The 24,010-nt window shown below is 55.1% G+C and overlaps 2 protein-coding genes across 2 annotated transcripts in view; one reads left to right on the forward strand and one right to left on the reverse strand.

Annotated features, from left to right (window-relative positions):
• LOC102109635 (uncharacterized) overlaps nucleotides 1-24,010 on the forward strand; it is a 138,592-nt gene that overhangs the window by 13,670 nt on the left and 100,912 nt on the right. The gene's annotated exons all lie outside the window — the stretch shown is intronic.
• Nucleotides 13,974-24,010, reverse strand: part of LOC148182882 (serine/threonine-protein kinase pim-1-like) — a 10,820-nt gene continuing 783 nt past the window's right edge. Inside the window, exons 2-8 of the mRNA XM_088064234.1 lie at nucleotides 16,568-16,725; nucleotides 16,275-16,450; nucleotides 15,889-16,166; nucleotides 15,719-15,769; nucleotides 15,148-15,514; nucleotides 14,337-14,513; nucleotides 13,974-14,080 (exon numbers count right to left, since the gene is read on the reverse strand). Of these exons, the coding sequence (XP_087920360.1) occupies nucleotides 13,974-14,080; nucleotides 14,337-14,513; nucleotides 15,148-15,514; nucleotides 15,719-15,769; nucleotides 15,889-16,166; nucleotides 16,275-16,450; nucleotides 16,568-16,725 (1,314 nt within the window). The remainder of the gene's footprint in view (nucleotides 14,081-14,336; nucleotides 14,514-15,147; nucleotides 15,515-15,718; nucleotides 15,770-15,888; nucleotides 16,167-16,274; nucleotides 16,451-16,567; nucleotides 16,726-24,010) is intronic.

Here is a 24,010-nt window from a genome sequence, read left to right on the forward strand (position 1 = left end):
AGCATCCAGGGCTGTGTTTGGGATCAGGGGAGGTTGGGGTGTCCCGGGGGGTTTGGGGGTTCTCGGCAGGTTTGGGGGTACCTGGGCAATGCGGGTGGCAGTGCTGGGGACCCCGTGCTGGGTTTGAACCTTCTCACTGCGCACGGGCAGCGTCAGCGTGTTCAGGGAGATCCTGGGGGGCCCGGGGGGTCACCCCAAATCCCAGGGACCCCAAATGCTGAGGGACCCCCCGAACTGCCCTCACCGCTGGATCTGCTGCAGGCAGGGGGGCACCAGCACTCGGCCCCCACCCTCCACCATCACAGGGGGGCTGTGGAAGAAATCTGGGGGTGCACGGGCAGGTCGGGTGGGACCCCCAAAGTCCTGGGGGAGGGGATACAGGGGGACTTGCAGGAATTCCTGTTATAGGGGGATGAGGGGGGACCCAGGAAGAGTTTGGGGGGGCTGGGTGGGTCATGGGGGGACCCCCAGGAGTCTTTTGGGGGGTGGGGAGGGCAAAGAACAGGGCGACCCGCAGGATGGGTTTGGGGGGGAACCGGATTGGAGCTCTCATAGCAGTGGGATGGGAAGATCTCCTAATGGAATTCCATGGGAATGGCATGGCAGTGAGATACATCTACAGAGTTCACATGAGAATTGGACAGCAATTACAACAGTAATACAACAGTAGAATCTGTGGAGGTCTCACGGGAATAGGATGTCTGAGATCCATCCATGGAATTTCCATGGGAATTGCCACGTTCCCAAATTTTGCCCTCCCAAATCCCACATTCCCATATTCCCATGGGAATTCTGCCCTCCCCACCTTTACACTCCAGCGCCTCCCGCCCATATCTGACATATTTCCGGAGACATTCCCTGCAGCTGTGAGCCAGGGAATTTGTTAATCCCTCAGCCTGGATCTCAGGGATCCCCATGGCGGTGCCACAGTTGCCATCGCAGCCCCACAGATCCCCCAGCCCCGGCTCCCCCCGCTCAGCCCCGCTCTGGCTGTGCCGCTGCTGCAGCATCTGCAGCTCCCCGCTGGCCCCGTGCCGGTGCCGCTCCTTGTGCCGCCTCTGGCTATCCCAATATCCCAGCCCTGGCTATCCCAATATCCCAGCCCTGGCTATCCCAATATCCCAGCCCTGGCTATCCCAATATCCCAGCCCTGGCTATCCCAATATCCCAGCCCTGGCTATCCCAATATCCCAGCTCTGGCTATCCCAATATCCCAGCTCTGGCTATCCCAATATCCCAGCCCTGGCTATCCCAATATCCCAGCCCTGGCTATCCCAATATCCCAGCCCTGGCTATCCCAATATCCCAGCCCTGGCTATCCCAAGATCCCGGCTCGGCTCCGCCCGGCCCCGCTCGCTGCGGCGGCGCTGGAAGGGGATCCCAGCCAGGGACCCCATGGACATGGACTGCGGGAAGCCCGGGCCGGGCTCCGACAGCGCCGCGTGCAGGGAACGCAGGGAGAGGAGAACTGGGGGGACATTTGGAGATTTGGGATCGGGGGGGTCACGGCTGAAGGAAAGGGGGAACGGGGAGAGCCGGGAAGGGCATTTGGGGATGCCAGGACTGACAAGAGGGGAGGCTAGGGCTGGCTAGATGTGGCATGGCTGGAGTTCAGGGCGTTCCTGTATCCAGGAAAGGGAGCTCCAAGGGTCCCCGCTGTCCCCATTGCCAGGACAGGGCAGGGAAAGCCGGGATGGCTGGGAATAGGGGTCCCGGGTGTCCTGAGTGCTGAGGAAAGGAGGGGCTGGCTGCTGGGAGAGGCAGGAATAGGGGTCCGGGGGGTAAATGGGTCAAGGAGAAGGGGGCTCTGGGGGCTGCGAGAGGCGGGATGGCCGGGAAAGGGGTGCAGGCGTTCCTGGTGCCGGATAAGGGGGTGCAGGGTGGGACCCACGGCCGGGAATGGGGGTTCGGTGGGATGGCGGCGCCCAGGAATGGGGGTTTAGGGGCCCCTCGGCGCTCCGGAATGGGCGATCAAAGAGTCCCGGTGCCGGGGGTCCCCCTCACCTCTCGCCGCCCCCCGGGAGCGCCCCCGGCCCCAGCGCTGGAGCCATCGCGCTGCTCCGCTGCGGCCCCGCCCACAGCCCCGGCCCCGCCCCCAGAGCCGCCTCCGGCCCCGCCATTGGCGCCGCTCTTTGCTGCCCGCCAGTGGCAGCCCGAGGCTGCAGTGACGTCACCGGTCGCCGGGCAGATCCCGGCGGCGCAGGGCGGGCAAGGCGGAAGCGAAAGTGCCCGAGGGAGCGCGGGGGGAGGGGACGGGGCAATCCCAGGGAATTCCCCTGGATCCCCTCCCGGGATCCCCCGGGACCCTCCTCGGCCGCGCACTGCGGGACCCCCGCGCGCCGGGCTGGGCTGAACTCCCGGGCCCTGCGCTCAAACTCTGCCTGGAACCCGCCGGCTTCGGCCCAAAGCGGGGGAAGCCCCGGGATCCGCGGATCCCATTTCTCCTGCGGCTGCGGCTCCCCAGCCCCGGCGGGGCAGGGGCGGGCGCTGGGGGCCCGGGGCCCGGTTCCCAAACTCCCTCTCTCTCTCTCTGCTGCTCTCTCTCCCTCTCCTTTGGGTGATCAGAAATCCCAGAGCGGCTGGAGAGCCCCGTGCCCAGCTCGGCTTTCCCTGGAAAGGGAGGCCTGGGGGTGCGGTGCCCCGGGATGGCCGGGAATGGGGCTCCGGGGGTCCCCGGGCTGACGGAACCGGGGGATCCAGGGGCTGGCAGAGGAGGATCCCCGGGAAAGGGGGTGCAGGGCGCTGTTGGTGCAGGAGAAGGGGGTGCAGGGGGTCCCGGAGCTGGGGAAGGAGATGCGGGGGGGTCCCAGGGCCCAGGAATGGGGATCCAAGGGGGTCCCAGGGGGGCTCCCCAAAGCCCCTCCCAGGGCACAGCAGGAGCTGGGTCAGGAGCTCTGGCAGAGACAAAAGGGGGTGAGCCCGGCATGGGGGGGACATGGGGGAGTCACAGGCGCTCCCGGGGGGGGACACGACCCCCGGGGACCCCTCCTCACCTTCTCCCACGTACCCCAACAGAGCCTCTAAATGGATGAGCAGAGCTCGGTGACTGCAGTATGAAACTTGTTCAGTGGCACAGCAGGATTTAGAATTGAGGACAGGGGAAGGGTTTAACCCAGCCTCCTGTTTGAACAGCCTGGAGAGGGGGCTGGGAAGAAACCCATGCCTGCATTGAATTGAGAGAGATCCAGACCCGGGCTGGGAGAGATTTGAGACACACCCACCTTTGGACTTTGCTGTCCACAACACCCTGTCACATAAAGGTAAAACCTTACAAAAGAAAGGACTTGGAAAATCATGGTTTAGGACTTGTTACGTGGGCTTAGTGTAGCTAGCAGCTGGCCTGATAAGTTCCCATGCAAAAACATCTTGAGAATGAAAAGTTTGTTAACATAACAAACTATTCTTGGGGAGAAAAACAAGTGCACCTGTAGTAACAAGGGATCTGTCCCATGGGAATCAGTAGAAAAAGTATGTAAACATTGTTAGAGAGAAAAGTTTGGATTGACGTGTACACTCACCATTACCAACCAGTGAACTGAGTTCCCAACCAACTGGAATTAAGCACGGTGCCTTCTGATAACCATGTAAATATAAGCTGTGTGCAATAAAGCTTTGGCTATGATGGAAGAAGAAACAGGTGTCATTGTCCATCTCTACTACGACACACCCAACCAGGACATCGGGTCCTGCCGAAGCAGTGGAAAGAAGCAGCTCTGGTGGCCAAGTGGCACGGCCCATTCCAAGTGTCCCTGAGCACAGAAACAGCCCCAGCACAGCTGAACACGGGGGGACCCCTCAGCCTCGGCTCAAGGGCTCTGAAGCCCCGCAGATTTGGATTTCCCGGCTGCAGCAGGAGGATGGGAGGCCGCCCCTGAGCCTGCACTGAAGGCAAGGCAGCAGCAGCCAGGGCTCCCCAGCGGGGGAAGCCCCTGGGCCTGCCCACAGATCCTCTGCTGAAATCCTCGGCCTGGGCACCCTCCTTTGGCATCTCCAGCCCCTGCGGGACAATCCTGGCTGGCACTGCTGGAGCTTCAGGGCTTTCTGTGCCTGCCCTCGCCACAGCTGCTGGGGAAGGCACCGTGAGAATTCCACTCTGGCTCTCAATTACACTCACACTCTGGGCTGGCTGGGATTAGAGTATTGGAAAATATACCAAGTGTAAAATTATTTTTTATTTGATTTCTCCAGTCAGGCTTGGTTTGCATTTGCCTTGGGTAAAGGAATTTTAAAGGGTTTTTTTAAGGGATGTTCCACCACTCAGCAGAGATGAGCTTAACACCTCAACAGACTGGGAAGAGCCCAAAAGATTCCCACAAAGACAACGACCATCAACAAAACATCAAGGCCCAGCAGCAAACATCAACCAACATCTACCCCAGACACTGCCCTGGCACAGCTGGAGACACCTGGTCTGGAAAAGGCTGAGCAGGAAATCCAGGAGTGCAGACCTAATTCACATCACAGACACAGAAATCCGGGTGCAACAGGAAACCAAACACTAAGGACTCCACAACTTGGAAACAATGAACATTAAACCCATGGATTTCTATGGGTTCAGACTGAATAAAGTTTAGGAAACATCTAGTAAAACTCACATGTCATGGAATGATTTTCTCTGCACATGCAGACTATGTGTGGTTGAAATGATTCTGTTCAGAATCAAGTAATGTCTTATTTTTCTAAAGACCTTTTTGGAGAGTTTTTGCTTTTCACAGTTTCAGTGAAAGGATTACACCATTAGAATAATTTTTCATAATAATTCTACTTTTCTATTGTCAGTTCTGTTTGGGCCAGGGGTGTGAGAATCAGTTTTTAGTCAGAGGAGAAGAAAAAAACCATCTAGTGCAGTGAGCAGGGACACCTTTAGATCAGGTTGCTCAGAGCAGGAGCTTGAATGTCAGCAGGGATGGATGCCCACCTCTCTGGGCAACCTGTGGCAGGGCTTCAAAACTCACTGTGTAAAAAACACCTTTTCTATGTCTAGTCTGAATCTACTGTTTTTAGACTGAACACATTCCCCCTCAGTCTTGTCACAACAGGCCCTACTAAAAATTCTGTCCCATCTTTTTCACAAGCCCCCTTAAAGTACTGAAAGGGAGCAATCAGGTCTCTGTGGAGCCTTCTCCCTTCCAGGCTGAACACCCCCAGCTATCCCAGCCTGTCTCCAAAGCAGAGGGGCTCCAGCCCTCAGAGCATTTTGTCCCTCCTCTGGACCAGCTCCAACAGGACCATGTCCTTCCTGTGTTGGGCACCCAGAGGTGGATGCAGTACTCCAGGTGGGCTCGCACCAGAGCAGAGGGGTGGTGGAATCACCTCCTTCAAGCTGCTGGGCAGCCTCCTTTGGAGGCACATGGCTGGCTCATGTCCAGCCTCTCACCTTGCAGCAGCCACAAGTCCTTCTCAGCAGGGCTGCTCTCCATCCCTTCATCCCCCAGCCTGTGAGATCAGCTGGGCTGGGACCCTGTCATAGCCCTTGGACAGAGCTGCTGGGCAGGATGAGCTCCCTAGTGAAGAAGGCAGATCCCACTCCCCACACAATTCCACCCTGGCCGTGAGGTCACAGCAGCCTGTGGGGTGACAGCAGGCTGAGGTGACAGCAGGCTCTGAGGTCACAGAGGTGCCAGAGCCCCGTGGTTGCACAGCACCACAAGGAGCGAGCAGTCAGTCCTTGACCACGACTGTTGTGGCAGCAGCGGCGGCGGCAGCAGCGGTGCTGACATTGGGACAGCGGTGTCAGGACAGTGGTGGCAGCAAGAGCTGCAGGACTGGCAGTGGGCAAGGCACCATGGCCTTTGCTCTGCGCCTCCTCCTCCTGCTCCTCCTGGCAGTGGCCCTGCCTGACAGGGCTGCCCAGGCTGCTCCGTGGCGAGCGCGGCGAGCAGGTGAGCCGGCGGTCTCGGTCCCCTTTCCTGGGACAGCACTTCCTTCTCCCTGGGAAGTGCTGGGGATGGTTTTCCCCAGGGCTTTAGGGAGGGTTTCCTCTGTGGGAGGGAGAGAGGCCCCAGGGGCCCTGGGCTGGTCCCACTGCCCCTCCAGAGATGTTGCACGGGGCCTGCAAAGAAGGTTGAGAGTGACCAGAGCCAGCCCAGAGCTCTCCAGGCCACTCTACATCTTTGGCCATGTCCATTGACATCTGGCTCCCACAGCCTTGCCTGACCCCCTTGCAGTGCCGAGTCCCCTAAGGCAGAAGGGGGTCCCAGCACACCATGGAATGGTTCTGATCTGTGCTCCCTTCCAGATGAGGGTGGTAGGAAGGCTTCTCAGGCAGCTTGGCTTCATGAAGATTTTCTGCCTCTGGAGCCCCATGCAGGTATGTTCTCACTGTCCCAACAAGGAATAATCATTGACAACGTGGCAGGAACCAGGTGACAGAAGCTGCTGTGGCTGTTGAGTTACAGGTGTGTCTGCAGGGAGGACGTTTCAAGCTCCTTTTCTGGTTGCTGCACACAAGCCCAGCTCCCATCACAGGGGTGAGTGGTGTGTCCCTGCTGATCCCACAGGCTGAGCCCTGGTTCTGTGGGATCCATTCATCTGAAATGGAAATGCTTTCTGTTAAGGTACTCTGAGAGGGAGGAACAAACCTACAGAGGATAGTAAGTCCCTGGAGACATCCAAACACATGGATAAGATGTTGAGTGGACTGGAGAGACACCGTGGTGGGTCCATGTCCCTCAGCCTTCTCCTGAGACTCAGCAGCCGGGGGCTTTCTCTGCACATCTGGACACGCCATGCCCGGCACAGCAGGAAGGGATCCATGGCAGCCTCACTGCCCTGCTGCTGCTTTCACGCCCTGCAGAGCTGTTTCCCAGCCTGGCCTGGCTGCAGCTTCTCCCCAGCCTCTGCAGGAAGGCATTTGGCATCAGCTGACAGGGAGCCCAAACTGCACCATGGGCCATGCACACCCAGAGATCCCTTGCAATTTCCCAGTCTCAGGCTAGATCAGGTGTAGGGGCTGTTTGGAGGAGGGAGGGCCCTGGCCAGCCCCAATAACCTGGCCTTTCTCCTGATCCTTATCCATAACTTTGACAAATATTGCCTCTTGAACATGCCACCTCCTCAGTGGGGAATGGTTCTGTCTGATCCAGCTGTGGCTCTTCCTTTCTCCAGAGATGAACCCAAAGGCTGTGCTGAAGGCAGCGTTTCCCGGAGGAAGCAGTGGCTCATGGGCAGCCTCTGCTGCAGGAAGGGAGGCCATGCCAGGCACAGTCCCAGGAGGTAATTGCTGTGCCTCTGGGCCTGAGCCCTGCTGAGGCTTGAGCTGTACATCTCTGCTGCTTGGCAGTGCCTGCCTTTCAGGGATTTTGCACAGAGCATGGAAAAGGTGTTGAGAGTGTCCAGAGCCAGTCCAGAGCTTTCCTCAGGCCCCTCTGCAGCTTTGGCCATGTCCATTGACATCTGGCTCCCATGGCCTTACCTGACCCCCTTGCAGTGCCCAGTTCCCTAAGGCAGAAGGGGATCCCAGCACACCATGGAATGGTTCTGATCTGTGCTCCCTTCTAGATTGGGATCGTGACATGGAGCATCTGGAAGTGCTGGTAGATGGTGGTTTGAAGACCTTGCCAGATGCTGGAGGCAAGTTTTCAATGTCCCTTTCTGCACAGAACAATCAGTGTCAAGGTGGCAAGAGCTCACTCACGTGCCATTTCCCTTAAGAGTCTGAAGGTTGATGGATTCTGGAAACCTTGCCCTGCTCCCTTCTGGAGCCCTGAGTGATCTCACAGCATTGCTGTCAGTGGGAGGAAGGAGCATTTAGCTGTCAATCCTCTTCCACTGTGCAATGCCAGTGTCTCCTTCCGTGTGCTCAGTGCAGCCACAGAGAAGAGCAGAGAGGGAAGGGGCCAGGCCCAGGGCTGTGCCCCAGGGCTGTGCCTTGTGTGGCTCCTTTGCCAGCCCCAGGGAGCCTGAGCTGTTTTGGCTGCCGCTGCCAAGCCCTGGCCCTGCCTGGGGCTCGGTTCAGAGCTGCTGGCAGCTCCAGGGAGTTTTTTCTCTCCTGTCCACCATGCAAGGGGCTCCTTCCATCCCATTGTGGGGCCACTGCAGGCACGTGGTCCCCCTGCTCCTGCTCCTGAGTGGAAGGCAGAGATGAGGGAGTGCCTTGGAGGGCACCAGTCACCCAGGTGCACTCACTGCCACTCCAGCCTGAAGAAGAATCTTCAGCAGTGTCACGGGAGCTGTTCTGTCCTGACTTTCTTTGCAGATGAACCTGATGATGAAGATGATCTGGATTCCCTGTCCATATCAGTTACTGAGCCTGATGATGAGGAAGATTATGAGGGTAGGTGAAGGCCTTTCCCCCTGGGAGAGCTGCCAGCTCAGAGCCCAAGGCTCAGCCAGGCGGCATCACTGCAGGTGCCAGGACAGAGCCGTGCACGTGTGTGCCCTCGCTCTGTGTGATCCTCTCACTGCTCCTGAGGCTCAGTGCTGCCTGTGCAGATCAGCAGAGATGAGAGAATCTTCTCTGGCTGTTGAGTTACAGGTGTGTCTGCAGCAAGGATTCTCCCAGATCCTGAGCTGGATTCTGCAAGCAAGCCCAGCTCCCATCACTGGGGTGTGTGGTGTGTCCCTGCTGACCCCACAGGCTGAGCACTGGTTGTGTGGGATCCATTCCTGGGAAATGGAAATACTTTATATTGTGGTTCCCTGAGAAAGAAGAACAAACCTATAGGAGATAGTAATGTAGCAATAGAGGAACTCAATTATCTGGACATAATCCTGAATGATCTGGAGGGTTGCTGTGGTGGGTCCATGTCCCTCAGCCTTCTCCTGAGGCTCAGCAGCCGGGGGATTTCTCTGCACATCTGGACACGCCGTGTGTGGCACAGCAGGAAGAGATCCATGGCAGCCTCACTGCCCCACTGCTGCTTTCATGGCCTGCAGGGCTGTTTCCCAGCCTGGCCTGGCTGCAGCTTCTCCCCAGCCTCTGCAGGAAGGCATTTGGCATCCTGACAGGGAGCCCAAACTGCAGCACAGGCCATGCACACCTTGAGATCCCTTGAAAATTTCTGGTTTCAGGCTAGTTCAGGTTTAGGGTCTGTCTGGAAGAGGGGTGGCCCTGGAGTATTTCCAAAACCCTGGGCATTTTCCTGATCCTTACCCAAGTCTTTGGCAAGTATTGCCTGGAGAAGACCAGCACAGCACAGAGAAATTGTGCCATTCAAGCTCGGGGGTTGAGCAGCCTTGTGCCAAGGGGTGGCAAGGTGCCTGCAGGCCCCAGCTCTGGGGGAAACAGAGAATGTCCTGGCCGTATCCAGCGTGCTGCCAGCTCAGCAGTGGAGCACAGCACGGCTCACGCTGCCCATTGCTCCCACAGATGCAGCCGGCACCACAGCACATGCTCAGAATATCTGGGAAAGCATGAGAAGAGTTTTCTACCAGGGAACACATGGTTTGATTAAGTTAATGGCCATTGTGGCTGGTGGAGCACTTTTCCTGATGATGTGCTGTGCTGGAATCTGGTATTGGTGGAAGAGAAAACGGTGAGTGTTTTGCTGATCTCGGCCTCAAACAGCTTCTTGAAAGGCTGCTCATAGTCAGGAAACATTCCCAGTGAGGCTGCTGTGGACTTGTGGCTAGGCCTTGGTTGCCCAAATAACTCTGCTGAGAGTTCTGCTGCTGCCCAGGCCTTTCATTGGCCTCTCAATTGCTGGGCCTTGTCCTGGGGAGCCCGCTGGGGCTGCAGCCAGTGCTGGCTGCCACTGAGGCTGCCTGGCCAAGAGCAGCCCCAGGAGCAGCGGGCAGAGGCAAAGCAAGGTGGGCAGGAGAAAGAGCGGGGACGAGACTGTCCTTGAAAGGCAGAGGTGCTCTGGGGCCCGCTCCTGGCCAGGGACCCTGCCCAGAGCCATCCCCTGCTCTCCAGGGCCTTGAGGGGCAGCTGTCCAGCTGGGCCAAGCTGTGCCAGCAGCTCCAGCCGTGCTGGGGAGCCTTGGCAGCTCTGGGCCCTGCTGTGCAGGAGGGTCCCTGTGTGCCAGCGGCAGCTGGGGGCCTCAGCCACCTCCTCTCTCCACAGGAGTGCCTCTGCAGCTTCAGAAGAGCAGCCAAAGATTTTAGTCTCTGAGAAGCTGACCTGTCATCCCCGCTCTTCACATCTGTCCCCATCTGCTGTGCTGCAGCTGCATCCCCGTCTTGAGGGCATCCCAAGACCCACACCTCCCAGGCGAGACCCTCTGCCCCAGAGCCCCCTGGCCCTGGTCCCTGGCCAGGACTGAAATTGGGCAGCCCCTGTGCACCAGAGCAGGGGTTGGTCCATGTTTTTTGTTCAAATAAAGAGATGGAGCTGTCACCCCAGTGTCCGGCTGGTACCACCAGCAGAGCCCACACAGCACCAGCCCTGGCTGAGCTCCATGTCCAGGAGCAGCCGGGGGTGCCCACGGTGTGGGCAGGCAGGAGCCAGGCAGGGGCTGCCGTGACCAGCGCTGGGGCCCCGAGGGGCTGGGGGAGCCCATGCTGAGCGTCCCTGGGCTGTGAGGGCACATTTCCTTCAGTGGCATCACCTGGGCCTGCACCTCATCAGGCACACAGGGAAAATTTGGGCTCTCTCCTAAGGTGTGCAGGGATCCCCCATGAGGAGTGCAGTGGGGTTAAATTGAGAGGGTTTTTTACTCTTCTCAGCACAGTAAAGGGGACACTCTTGGCCGAGATTTTGCAAAGCTGGGAGGAAGCCTCTTGTGAGCCCTTGGGCCCGGCCTGTGGGCACAGCGGGCAGGTGGAGCCCATCCCTTGAGGCCAGTCCGGGCTGCTCGGGCCGGGCTGGGCCGGGCCAGGTGAGGGCCCCGGCAGGGAAGGGCCGTGGCCGTGGGCTCTGATGAGGCTGCCGAGCTTCACCCTGGCCCTGTGCTGCAGCCAAACACACATTTACAGCCATGGCCATTCTCTGGGGCACAGGAGGCACCCGGGGCTATAACTGAGGCTGTGGCTTCTGACCCTGAAGGGAGACTGCCTCTGTTGGTTTGGAGGGCAAAGCTCAGATCCCAGTTCCCTTTGTAAACCTGCTGGGGAAATGTTGAGGGGCAGAGAGTTCCAACCTTTCTCATTGGGAAGTGTGGCTGACGTTGTGTTTTTTTTTAATTTTTTGCCCTCTAAATTTGTGTCATGCCAAAGGGTTAAGTTTACTTGCTCTCAGTAAGCCCCTTTTCTTCTTGGTGCTGTTGTAAATGAAATTAAAATCAGACAACTATGTCAATAGAGTTAATAGCAATTAAATAGCAAGGGAAAAAAGTATACAATTTAGTGAATTGAATACAAGGATACAATTTAATGAAATAATACTATTTAGTGGATTGAATAGAAATTTGGTATAAAAGGAAAACAATTCAGTAAAAGAGTACAATTTAGTGAATATCTTCATATATATATATATGAATATAATTTGCCAGTAATTGAGTATGATTAAAGCATAAGCAAAACTGACCGGGGTATGGGCAGGACTTCTCACCCTGCCTCATGTACCAAAACAAAGTAATTCAAACTAAACTTATATACTGTATGCTTACACATATTCATTCATGTTTCCCCTAAGTCTCTTCCTATTTTTGATTCTTTAATTTTACATCACTATTCTTCATGGCGCAAGCCTCACTTGTTGCTAGGGGGTCTTCAGTCCCCTTTCGGTGGTATTTTGGATGAAGGCTTACACTCATCCTCCTTGTCCTCTGGATAACCTTACAGGTTTTGCATGTGTACTAAGTGTTGTGTTATGTAAGTGAGCATTCTGCTCCACTAATTAGTCTTACACTTCATAATTTTCAGGCCCTATGCCTAAAGTCATTCCAACTTTATCCATCTCATGATCAGTTTTCTCTTGAGACATTACTAATCTCAAAACTACATCCGCTATCTTAATTTTAACATGTAACATCTGTAAAGGGGTACATCTGCTTTGTAACACTAATTCCCTTGATTGCTTCTAATAATAACTAATTACAAATAATAACTTTCTAAACAGTTACAATTTAGTTAACACGAATCATTTCCATTTATCACAAGGGGATTCACAGAGCTCATCCTGATGGATGAGGAAAAGGGAGTGGGAACTCAGCAGTGAGGAGAGCTGAGGGCTGGAGAGCAGCTCTGAATGACACTAAACTCCTGCCAGACCTCTGTAACATTGCTGTTCTTCAGCCATTGTCAGGATGAGTCCCTGAGACTGGGACTTGGCCTTCCTCGTGGTGAGGGGCATCAAGGAAGGCTGCAGTGTGATGGAGACTGTGATGGGCTGGGAACTCACTGGGGGAAAGGAGGGAGCAGTTGTGAAGTAAAAGGCAGGTGTGGGGACACAACTGTTCAGAGAAGGGCTGAGCTACAGCTTGAGCAAGATGAAAAATGTCATTTGGGGTCATCCCAGATTGATTCCATTTCAGAAGTTATGGAACAAGTTTAATTTTTGGGGGTGTCATGTTTTCCCTTGGAGGTGGACACTGTGCAGACTTGAGCTGCATTGCCAAAATGCTCCAGTCTCTGCTGCAGGTCACACCGTTTCTTCTTTGGCTGATCCCGGCCCGGTGCTGAGCCCAGCAGAGCCCTGGCAGAGCCCAGAGCAGCCTCAGCATCCGCAGAGCCCGGCTGCAAGGAGAGAAACCAGAAACCGCCCGTCAGCTGAAGGCTCCTGTCCCCTTGTCCCAGCCAGCCGCGGTGCCCAGGCCATGCTGGCCGTGCTCAGAGCTGGGCCCAAAGCTGCCCATCACTGCTGCCTTTGGGAGCAGAGCAGGAGGGCAGGACATGTGCCCAGCCTGCAGCCAGCCACGGCAGATCCAGCCCCTCAGCAGCTGCCCAGAGCGGGATGCTCCTGTGCCCGCTGCCATCTCCCAAAAGCTCTTGTCCCACCCATGCCAAGGAGATGAGGACCCACCTCACACCATCCGCTGCCAGAAGAAAAGCTGGTCCCAAACGATGTCCTCAGTCTTCTCCAAGGGCACGGCCCATCCACGCCACAGCTGGTCCCAAGCACTTCCTGATCCAGACTGGACCCCACCTAGAACGCTTCCTTTAGAAAAACAAACAACAAATTAATGAAAATAGGTTACAGACAAAAAGGGGAAACAAGAAAAATGGTAAAAAATCTTATGTCTGTCAGGAGCTTGAGGAAGGCCCAACCCCTACATTCTAGGGAAAAACCCACCCACGGGTGAGGGAAGCCCATGCTTTCTCCCTTCCCCCCTGCACTGTCCCCCAAAATCACGGTGATCCCAAAGCAAAGCAGGGGAGTGGAGCAGCCCAAGCCCTTCCTTGCCTGCACAGCAAAGCAGCCGTGCTCAGGTTCTGGAGTCCCACCTGTGCTCCTGCCATGGGGGTTTGTTTGTGTCGGGCTGGCTGCCCCAGCCCCAGCCCGGGGCACGGTGGGTGCTGGGGGCTGTTGGCAGGGCCAGGATCCCACTCCCATTTCGTAACCACCCCAGCCCACGTCCCCAGCCCTGCCAAAAACCAGCTGGGCAGCCACTGAGGAATCAGTTGCATCTGCCCCAGCAAAGGGGAAACCTTTGGTTCCCGGCCAATGCACAAATCTGGGAGCATCCCCCTGGGTCTGGACTTACCTGAAAATTCTCTGTGGAGCCTGGCTTTGAAGAAGGTGCCAGAATCAAAGTCCATCATCGCCAGCTCCCGCTGGCCAGGTGGAGGAAGAGGTTGTCATCCTTGCTGTTGTCCTCCATGTCTCCAGCAGCAGCAGCAGCCCCACCTGGTCCAGCTTCTCCAGGGGCTCCTTCTTCCCTGGGGTGACACCAGGCTGTCAGGGTTCTGCCCGGGGCCCGGCTGTCAGTGAAGCAGGACAAGCAAAACCAGCTCAGATGGTGCCCACCAGTGCTGGGCAGAGCAGCTCAGCTCCAGCACAAGGGCTGTGTGTTCCCATTTGATGAGCCCAGTGCAGTGACACAGGCAGGACAAAAAAGTCTGGGTTTCTTTGCTGCTGATTGCCAGGGCATGTGTGGAGCTGTAACTTACCAGGTCCCTGCATCACTGTGCCTGTGGCTCTCTCCCTTCTTCTAGGGCTGATGAATATCCTGCACCCAGGGATCACAGGACAGGTCTTCTAATGAGGGCCTGTCCAAGGAGTTCAGGGATAAACACCACCTGATCAGGATTTGGCAGTCTGGGGAGAGAAACCACAAACCACTGGTCAGTTGGAGAAGGCTCCTGTCTGCTTTGCCCCACTATTCCCGTGCCCAGGCCACGCTGGATGTGCTCAGAGCTGGGCCTAAACTTTCCCATCAATTTTTTGTTTTGGAGGAGAGCAGGAGAGCAGGACATGTGCCACCTCCTCAGCAGCTGCCAGAGCGGGATGCTCACGAGCCCGCTGCTGTCTCCCAACACTGGTGTTCCCCCCGTGCCCAGAGATGAGGATCCACCTTGGGAGAGCCGTTGTGGCAGCGGGAGCTGGCCCCATCTGATGTTCCTGCCCCTCCTGAAAGGGTGCTCCCCGCAGACCATCTCGTGCAGCAGGATGCCCAGGGTCCAGACGGTCGCTGCCTCGCCATGGTACCACCCAAAGTCGTTCCATTCCGGGGGGCTGTATGACGGTGTTCCTATGGAATATGGATGGAGCTCATCAGGGGGATGCTGCTGCTCCCAGAGCCTGACCCCAGCATCCCTGGGCATGTGGGGGCTGCCCCAGTGGCACACAGGGTGACCTGCTGCCCTCTCGCCAGCACCTGGGACTTGGGTATAAATCCGTGGCTGGAAAAGAAGCCACTGGTGTTGGAAGAGGGCAGCGGAAACCCTGGCAAGGCCTGACCATGACACACAAAGGGAAATACCCACTCAGTGCTGGGGAAAAACCATACCCACATCCTCCCTGCTGGCATTGCCCAAAAAATATCTTGAACCAAGGCAAACCAGGTGAGCAGAGCAGTCCAAGCCCATTCTCACCTGCACACCAAACCAGCTGGTGCACAGGTCCTGGCTCCCCCTCTCTGCTACCCCCACCCACGGGGGATTTTGTCAGGCTGGCTGCCCCAGCCCCAGCCCCAGTCCTAGGCAGAGTGGCAGGCAAAGGCTGCCAGCAGGGCTGGAAGATGGGTCCCCACCCAGCTCTGCTCAAGAGCAACTTGGCTGAAGACACAGAACTGTGACTGGCAGCAAAAGGGAGAATCCCTGCTGCCACACCCTGGTTGGGCCAGGAGATGCCAGGACCAGAAGCCTGCCCCTGTGTGGGCTCACCTGCAAATTGAGTGTAGGCTGTGTCCTGCAGGTAGGTGCCACAGCCGAAGTCTATTAACTTTGCCTGGCCGGTGTCCAGGTCTACCAAGATGTTCTCTGGTTTTATATCTCTGTGCAGGACCCCGCAGCTGGTGCAGTGCCGCACGGCCGCCAGCACCTGCTGGAACAGCTCCCGCGCCTCTTCCTCGGACAGGAACCTCCGTGCCCGAATGAAGCGCCGCAGGTCCTGACACCGCTCCGGGCGCTCCAGCACCATCACGATGGCGTTGGGGAGCTCAAACCATTCCAGCAGCTGCACCACACCGGGGAAGCCTGTGGACACCTTGTCCAGCAGCACTATCTCCAGTGGTGCGCTGGTGCCGTCGGGCTGCGGGAGGAGCACGGTGCCGTCAGTGGGGCTGAGGCCGTGCCAGGGCTCGGGAAGCCCTCAGCCAGCCCGGGATGCTCTGTGCCCTCCGCTGGCCCCATGCCCGCTCTCCCTCCAGGTGTCCTGGTGGCTCCCACCCTGCCGGGCCCCGGCTCATCCCCGCCCGGCACGCCCCGGCTTCTGCCGCTGGCCCCGCTCACTCACCAGCTCGCCCCAGTGCCGGACGCGGTTCCGTGGCACCTTTTTGATGGCCACCTGTAAGCCAAAGGGAACAGCGAATTCAGCTCACCGCCCACCGTGTCCAGCCCCATCCTACTCCTCCGCCCCCTTCTCCTCCTCCTCCTCCTCCGCCCGCCGCCGGCCCCTCTGCTCACCGGGAGTCCGTCCGAGAGTCGCGTGGCCGCAAAAACTCTGCCAAAGCCGCCGCGCCCCAGCAGTGAACCCACTCGGTACCGCTGCTGCAGGGCCTCCTGCGCCTTCCCTGGGGAAGAGACGCGGCCGTCAGTGCTCGGCCCGGGGCCAGGAACGGCCCCCGAGCGCTCCCCGACCTCCCCGGGCCGGGCATCCGCAGGCGTTCCCTCATTGGAACGCGACAGCGGCGGGGCTCGGGCCGGGGAAGCCGCAGCGGAGGCGGCGGCCGCGGCCGCCCCGCCTGTGTCCTCCGCGGGCCCCGGGAGGAGCTGGGGCCGGGGCCGGGGTCGAAGGCAGGGCCGGGGCCGGGGCCGGGGTCGGGCCAGGCGGAGCCAAAGGGCAGCGATACCGCCCCAGCCCCAGGCAATGATGCCCGCCCAGCAGCGCCAGCGCCAGCACAGCCAGAGCTGGGCGGAGGCGAGACCGCGGAGGGACGGCCGGGGACGGGGACGGGGCCGGGGCAGCCCCGCCCGGGGCCGGGGGCGGACCGGGGGCATGGCCCGGGTGGGCACGGGGAGAGGGAACCTGGAAGAGGAGGAGACACCGGGAAAGGGAAATCAGGAGAGGATGCGGGACAGTGGGAGAGGGAGAGGAAAATCGACGGAGTCAAGAAATTCGATTTTTCTCTGCTTTCGCTGCTACTGCCGCCGCCGCTGCTGCTGCTGCCGCCGCTGCCGCTGCAACTGAAGCACCGGGACCGTTTGTCCCCGTGTCCGTTTGTCCGTTGCCCGCTCGGCCCCGCCCCGAGCCCCGCGCTCCCCGGGCAGCCCCTGAGCCTGGCCAAACACGGGAACTTTGCCCTGTTGAGCCAAGAGCCAGAGTCTGGACTCCTGCACAGGGGCACAGCAATGCCCTTGGCTGCTGCTGTGCCTTGTCCCTGCTGAGGGTCAGACACCGTCTGAGCACATTCCCTGAATGCAGAATTTGTACCTGAGCCAAGCACTGCACTTGTGTCTCCAGCATTGCTTTCCAAGTAAAACAGGGGAAGGCAAACTGGGTATAGCTCATGGTATTTTACAGTGTCTAAAACTTGCCAAGTCTCAGATCTTAGAGGTGAGAGCCATTTGGAATGAATGGGATGGAGAAACAGTGCAAGATGGAAAAGGGAAACATAAAAATAAATAGAGAAAAATAGAGGAAAACATATTGGTTGTTTCTTTTGATTTTATTTTCATTTCTTAAAAAAGCTGTTTCAATTTTCCCAGAATCTTCTCCCCAGTCCCGTCTGTTCTTTCCAAAAACCTGTCCTGGAGAACGCGGCGCAGCTCCTGTCACAAGATGTGCCCCCAGCTGCAGCTTCTCTTGGCTTCCCACACTGTGAGTGCAGCACAACTCTTGCAGCAAAGCAGGACAAATATTTGAAGAACTTGACAACTTGTTCTTTCTTTTCCTTGTGCACTGGGGAGTTGTGCCATTGGTGAGGTTTTCATTGTTCCTCTTCTACCCAAAGAAAACATGATGGGCTACCAGGAATTGTTGGGGAATACAAGCCTGGCTGAATGTGGAGAAAGAATCTGCAGAGCCTGCAGCCAGCAGTGGAGAGCTCATCATTCCAACAGCCCCATGGACATCTTGAAAGTGATCTGGAACATGAAGATGGGCTGACAGAGGGAGTTTGTTTCTGTGTTCAGTTGAGATGATTCTACATCTCTTGCACTGGGAGAAATCAAGAGCACAATCAGTTGATGATAAGCACCAGAACATGATAAGCTGGACCTCTCAGTGGATGAGAGAAAGAATGTGAAAAGGAGAAATGCAGGGAATGACTTGGTGAACTTTGTGTGTAAGAAGGGTCATTTTTTCCTAATAATTCCCAATTCATTCCCTTTGCTTTTATCCTTTTAACAAGGCCAATTGCATCTCAGATTCCCCAGGAAATGAGAACCCTGAGCTTGTGGAGCTGCCTGAAAGGTGCCCTGTTCCTTTTTCTTCTGCTGCTCAGAAGAAACAATGAAGTGAGTTGGGAAGTTCTGGTTTTTTTCCTGTTCCTGGTGGATTTTTTCATTTTATTTGCCACTGCAGAGGCAATTTCTGTGATGGCCTCTGTCAGTTGATTCTATTTCAGCAGCAGCAGCAGCAACAGGGCTGTGTTTGAGCACTGCAAATGTGACCTGTGTGGCTTTAATTCCCCTCGACTTAGTGCTCAGGGACTTGGGAGCATTTTGATCTCTACTGATCATGATGCCTGAAACAAAAATCCTGAGTTCCCTGTGACCAAAGCACAGTGGGCAGCACTGATTGAAAGAGGCAATTGCAGTTGTACTGCTAAAATTCCAGTGGCAAGCAGAAGAGGGGCAAGAGCAGCCGGGATCTACAATTGCCAAGGCCAAGGCACCAACAGCCTCCTGCTGTCACCTCAGGGTGAGTAAAACAGGGCTGAAAACAGCGCTGGAACCCGATCCTTTCTTCCTCTGAGGGCTGGCTGAGGGCAGCAGAGCCGGGCCCTGAGGAATCAGGGCTGTTTGTGGGGGATTGTTGCTGTAGCCCAGAATTGCCCTGGCAAAAGCCCTGGGAAGCCGAGGCAGGAGCAGGTGGGAAGGGCCGGCGCTGCTGCTGCTCCTGGCCGGGAGCCCCGGCCGGGCCGGGCCGGCGCCCGCTGCGCTGCGGCTGCTGCTGCTGCCAGAGCCGGGCGGGACTCGGGGACAGGGAATGGACACGGGGGGACAGCAAAGGCCTTGGGGGCTGCAGGGATGTTGGTGCTGGGGCTGGAGCCAGCACAGAGCTTCAGCCCGCAATGAACCCCGAGGGAAACGCTGGGGAAAGGCTCCATTCAGCCTTTCTTTACTCGGCGCTGTGAAGGGACCGAAATAAAAGGAGAACGAGCTGGGCCCGACCCCTTCTCCTTTCGGAGGAGCCCCCTGGGGGCTGTGAGGGGATGTGAGAGACCATGAAGGGCTATGAGGGGCCATGAGAGGTTCTATGGGGCCAAGAGAGGTTCTGTGGAGCCAAGAGAGGATCTATGGGGCAATGGGAGATTCTATAGGGTCATGTGGGGCTGTGAGGGGCCGTGAGGAGCCTCAGCCCTGGCAGATGGGGTCCCGCCATGTCCCCAGGGCAGGGCAGCAGTTGTGAGGGGCCGCGAGTGCAGTCCGGGCTCAAGAGCGGGCTTGGGGCCCCGCTGGGAGGGGATGAGACTTTTCCCCAGCGCCATACCACACTAAGCTCACAATTATAAGGATTTTTCATCTTTAGATTCCACTGGCATCTTGGAATTGACTGTACAGTTTAATATCCTGGTGGGAAAAGCAAGGGAATTTTCCCTGTGAGAGACATCCAGCCATTGTTATTCATGTCTAAGATTTAAAAGTCTTCACAATGAAAAGTAATACTAAAAAATAATAATAACAACGAGAACAAGAAATAAAGCCCCGAATCCCAACAATCAGCTCAGAAACATATTTTTGTTTGGAGTAATAGATTAGTACTAAAGAAATAAATGAAAGAGATTTAATTTGTAATTCAGACATGTTTCAAAGTCTTTTCAGAGCCTTTTCAAAGGCTCCCCTTTCTCCTGGGTCATTTCCTTTACTCACCCACTTTCTAATAGGTAGAAGGGAGTTAATCACACTGGAAAAGACAACAGCTCCTGTTTCAAAGGGAAGCAGCCACCACTCCAGGGATCCTGAATTGCCCCCAGGCACGTGTGTGCACTTGAAGGGTGAGCGGGTGTTGGGGACAGAGATCTCAAACTCCTTCTAAGGCTGTGAGAAACCCACAAGTGGCAAAGTATCATTGTGGGTCAACTCCTGCTGAAATTCCATTCCCCCACACCCTCCAAATGGGCAGGCAGGGCTGGGCTCTGGCAGGGTTCAGTTTTGAGTGCCTTGTGCTCCCTGGCATGGAAGTGATCCTATGAACTCTGGTACTGATGGACTGTGGAATGGCTGCTGAAGGAGGAGAGGGAATCTCAGGAGACAGGAAAGTCTCTTGTTCTCCCTTCTCCCTGCAGAACCCCCTCTCCAAAGAGAAATGCCTGTGCTGGGTTTCCATGGCACCCCTTCCCTCAGCCCAGTGTCTGACCCACTGCGTGCTCTGCAGGAGCCAAAGCCAGAGCAGTCCCAATATCAGCCACCCCACGGTCCCCACACAGCAGGAGAAAGCACTGCTTGCAGTGGGGCTGGTGACCTGTGACCCGTCCTGGTTCCATCCACCCCACTCCTCTCAGCCACAGGCACCAGAAGGATCCCAGGAAAGCCACAGTGCTCTACCAGATGCTCTACCACCTGCTGTGGCCTCAGGGATGCTGGGTGACCTCGTGGATGAGGATCTCTGGCTGGTGATGGAATGTGTGGATGGAGGCCCTTGACAGGAGGTTGTTGGAGACACGTGTGGGGCTGAAGGAGAGATGGCAGCTGTCAGTGGGGAGGGCAGGGACCGCGCTTGTGAGTCCATTGGCTTGGACACCCTCAGCCACAAGATGTGCAAGAAGTCACACAAGACTTTGGCACTCTCAGCCTTCTATTCCCCAAATTCCAGCTTTATGTACATTGACAGTAGAGAACCTTGCTTGTTTTTAGAGCTAGAACAAAGATCCCAGATGGAACAAGCCTTGCCTATTTTAGTCAGAAGCATCAGTGACCAAAAGTTGTATTTCCTTTGGTTTGTTCACATCTTTGTTCCTTCTCAGTGTTCAGGCTGGGCTGTGGGGTGTCCTCACTTGCTGCATTTTCTGAGCTCCTCTTGGATCCCTTGAGCAATAGGTTGTGCCCTCTGAGGATCCTTTGTGCTCCTTGGTGACCCAGGAGAACCTTCCAGGCGGTTTTTGGGGGAGCTGCTGCTGTGATGTCACAGGAACGTTGCCGTGTCCTTGTGGTGTTCCCGTTGCAGGGGGGGCACAGAGACCTCAGTGTCAGAGCGGCTCTGGGCACCTGCTCATTGCCTGAGGATCCTCCTGCCCCGAGGCATTCTCAGCAGGCCAGCCCAGCCCCTGACGGTGTCCTTCTGTGCTGGGGGGGGGACGGCCAGCCTGCAGATGTGTGCAGCACAGCCAAAATGATCCAGCAAGTGGTTGCTGCAGTTTGCACTCTGGACTCTGTGGCTTCTGATGGGTATTTTTTAACCCACTGGGCCCCTAAGTTGAGGATTTCCCCAGGTGCACCATATGTGCCTTTGGGATTGCTGTGGGCTTCCTGTTCTTCCTTTGGAAGAGAGTTGATTTTGAAAGAAAATTGCCATTAAGATGCCATTTATTTGGGAAAGCTCCTGCCAACAACTTCTTAAAGAAGGGGTTGTTTGTAGCCAGCAGGGTGTGCACAGCATTTGGAATGGAGCCTGGGGGGGATCTGTTCCCCAAGAGGAGAGTCTGTGGAAGCAGATCCTGGCACTCCCTCTGTTTGCTCACCCAGCCAAAAACTGGACACAGACTTGTATTTTGTGCTGTTCTCTCGCTTGCTGTGTGATCCAAAAGGACTGTGGCTCCAGGAGGGAAGTTGTGAAAGCAAAATGCTCTCTTTCGGCATTGACTTGTTGTGTGGGATTTCCCAGCACTGGCAGCTTTTTCTCCTAACAGCATCTGGTTCAGGTGAAGGTCCCCTCACACATGGATACTGGGAAGCTCCTTCTTCAGTGAGCAGGAAAGGAACCTTTGGTGTTCAGAGATCCCAGTTGTTCCTTTTCAACACCAATATGAGCCCAGTAAGCTCCAGTATGATCCTTGTCACATGGCAGCACCCCCAGGATGGTCCCAGTTGCCTCTGACTAGATCAACCCAGTCACCCCCAGTATGATGCCATTGGCTCCCAGTGTGCTCCCAGTTGCTCCCAGTCACCCCCAGGATGGGGGATGTTGTGCATGGTGTGTTCCCAGTCATTCTCAGATACTCCCAGTATGAGTCCAGTCACTCCCAATATGATCCAAAATTGGATTGCAGGGTGAGGTTGCTCCCAGTTGCTCCCAGTCACCCCCAGTATGGGGGATGATGAGCATGGTGTGTTCCCAGTCATTCTCAGATATGCCCAGTATGAGTCCAGTCACTCCCAGTATGATCCAAAATTGGATTGCTGGGAGGCTGGGAGGCTTCATGGAGACCATTGCTGGAGACCATTGTGACACTCTAGGGCCCCATGGAACCGTGGTGACACCAAGTTGGCTGGGAGTGTTGATGTGCTGCAGGGTAGGAGGGCTCTGCACAGGGACCTGGACAGGCTGGATCCAGGGCCCAAACCCAACAAGGTGAGGTTTAACAAGTCCAAGTTCCAGGTCCTGCACTTTGGCCACAACAACCCCTGCAGTGCTACAGGCTGGGGACAGAGTGGCTGGACAGCAGCCAGGCAGAAAGGGGCCTGGGGCACTGATGGACAGCAGGCTGGACATGAGCCAGCAGTGTGCCCAGGTGGCCAAGGAGGCCAATGGCACCTGGCCTGGATCAGGAATGATGTGGCCAGCAGGAGCAGGGCAGGGATTCTTCCCCTGTGCTCAGCACTGGTTGGGCAGCACCTCGAGTGCTGTGTCCAGTTCTGGGCCCCCAATTTAGGAAGGCCATGGAGGGGCTGGAGCATGTCCAGAGAAAGGCAACAAGGCTGGTGAGGGGTCTGGAGCACAAGTCCTGTAAGTGACAGTAAAAGGTCTCAAAATCTTAGAAAATTTGGGGACTTAGAAAGGAAATTAGGTTTGGAAAGGCCTGGGAAAAGTAGGCCCTGAGAAATGTTCGGCCTTGTACTTGCTAAAGATCAGGTCAAACTGCATCTGTGTAATCAGTAGATGATCATGATACAATTGTTAGATATGATTGGATATAATTATTGTTAACATGAGGAACAATGTGAGGGGGCTGGGGGGATCACAAGAAATCCATGCTTGGGTAAAAACAATTTATACAATAGAACAATGTAAGTTAAACAATTAATATGTAAGTTATATAATGATAGAGTATAAAAACATGTTCAGTTCAAAACCAAGATGGGTCAGATTTGGGTATGTGTACCCCTGACACCCAGAGCTCTTAATAAAGCACCTGCATATAATCATTTGTGATTATGTGTGCTCCTGAACACTAACCATTTCATCAGATTTTACTGGAATTTTTTGAGATATTTTGTGGAATTTTGTGGAATTTTTGTGGAATTTTGCAGGATATTGAGGATATTTTGTGGGATTTTTCTTGAATTTTGTGGGATATTGAGGACACTTGAAGAATTGTGAGGGATTTTTCATAGATTTTGTGGAATTTTATGGAGATTTGGTGGGATGTTTCTGTAATTTGGTAGGGTTTTGAGAAGATTTAGGGTTTTTTTTAATTTTTCAGCAATTTCATCAGATTTTGCTGGAATTTAATGGGATTTTGAGAAAAATTAAATAATTTTAAGGGATTTTTCTTGAATTTTGTGGGATTATCTTGAATTTTGAGGGATTTTTATTGAATATTGTGGGATATTTAGAAAATTTAAAGAATTTTGTGGTATGTTTCTGGAATTTTGTGGGATTTTTTTGGAATGTTGTGGAAGTCTGAAATTTTGTGGGATTTTGAAGAGACTTGAAAAATTTTGAGGGATTTTTCTGGCATTTTGTGGAAATTTGTTGAGATTTTGTGTGATGTTTCTGGAATTTTGTGGGATTTTTCAAGAATTTTGTGGGATATTGAGATTTTGTGGAATGTTTATGAAAATCTGTGGGATTTTGAGAATATTTAAATTATTATGTCAGATTTTTCTAAAAATTTGAGGGATTTTGAGGAGACATGAAGAATTTTGAGTTATTTTTCTAGACTGTGTGGAAATTTGTGGAGATTTTGTGGGATGTTTTGGGAATTTTGAGGGATTTTTCCTGGAAAATTTATGGCATATTGAGGACACTTGCAGCATTTTGAGGGATTTTTCTTAGATTTTGTAGAAATTTGTGGAATTTTGTGGGATGTTTCCAGAATTTTGTCGGATTTTTCTGGAATTTTGTGGGATTTCGAGGGGACATGAAGAATTTTGATGGATTTTTCTAAGATTGTGTGGAAATTGGAGGAGATTTCGTGGGGTGTTTCTGGAATTTTGAGGGATTTTTCTGGAATTTGGTAGGATTTCTGTGGGATTTTGTGGGATTTTTGTGTAATTTTGAAGGATTTTGAGGAGACATGACGTATTGTTGAGGGGTTTTTCT

Source organism: Pseudopodoces humilis, chromosome 18 (assembly GCF_049639895.1).
Source record: "Pseudopodoces humilis isolate 2021_Gansu_Grassland_sample_001 chromosome 18, ASM4963989v1, whole genome shotgun sequence".
NCBI lineage: Eukaryota > Metazoa > Chordata > Aves > Passeriformes > Paridae > Pseudopodoces > Pseudopodoces humilis.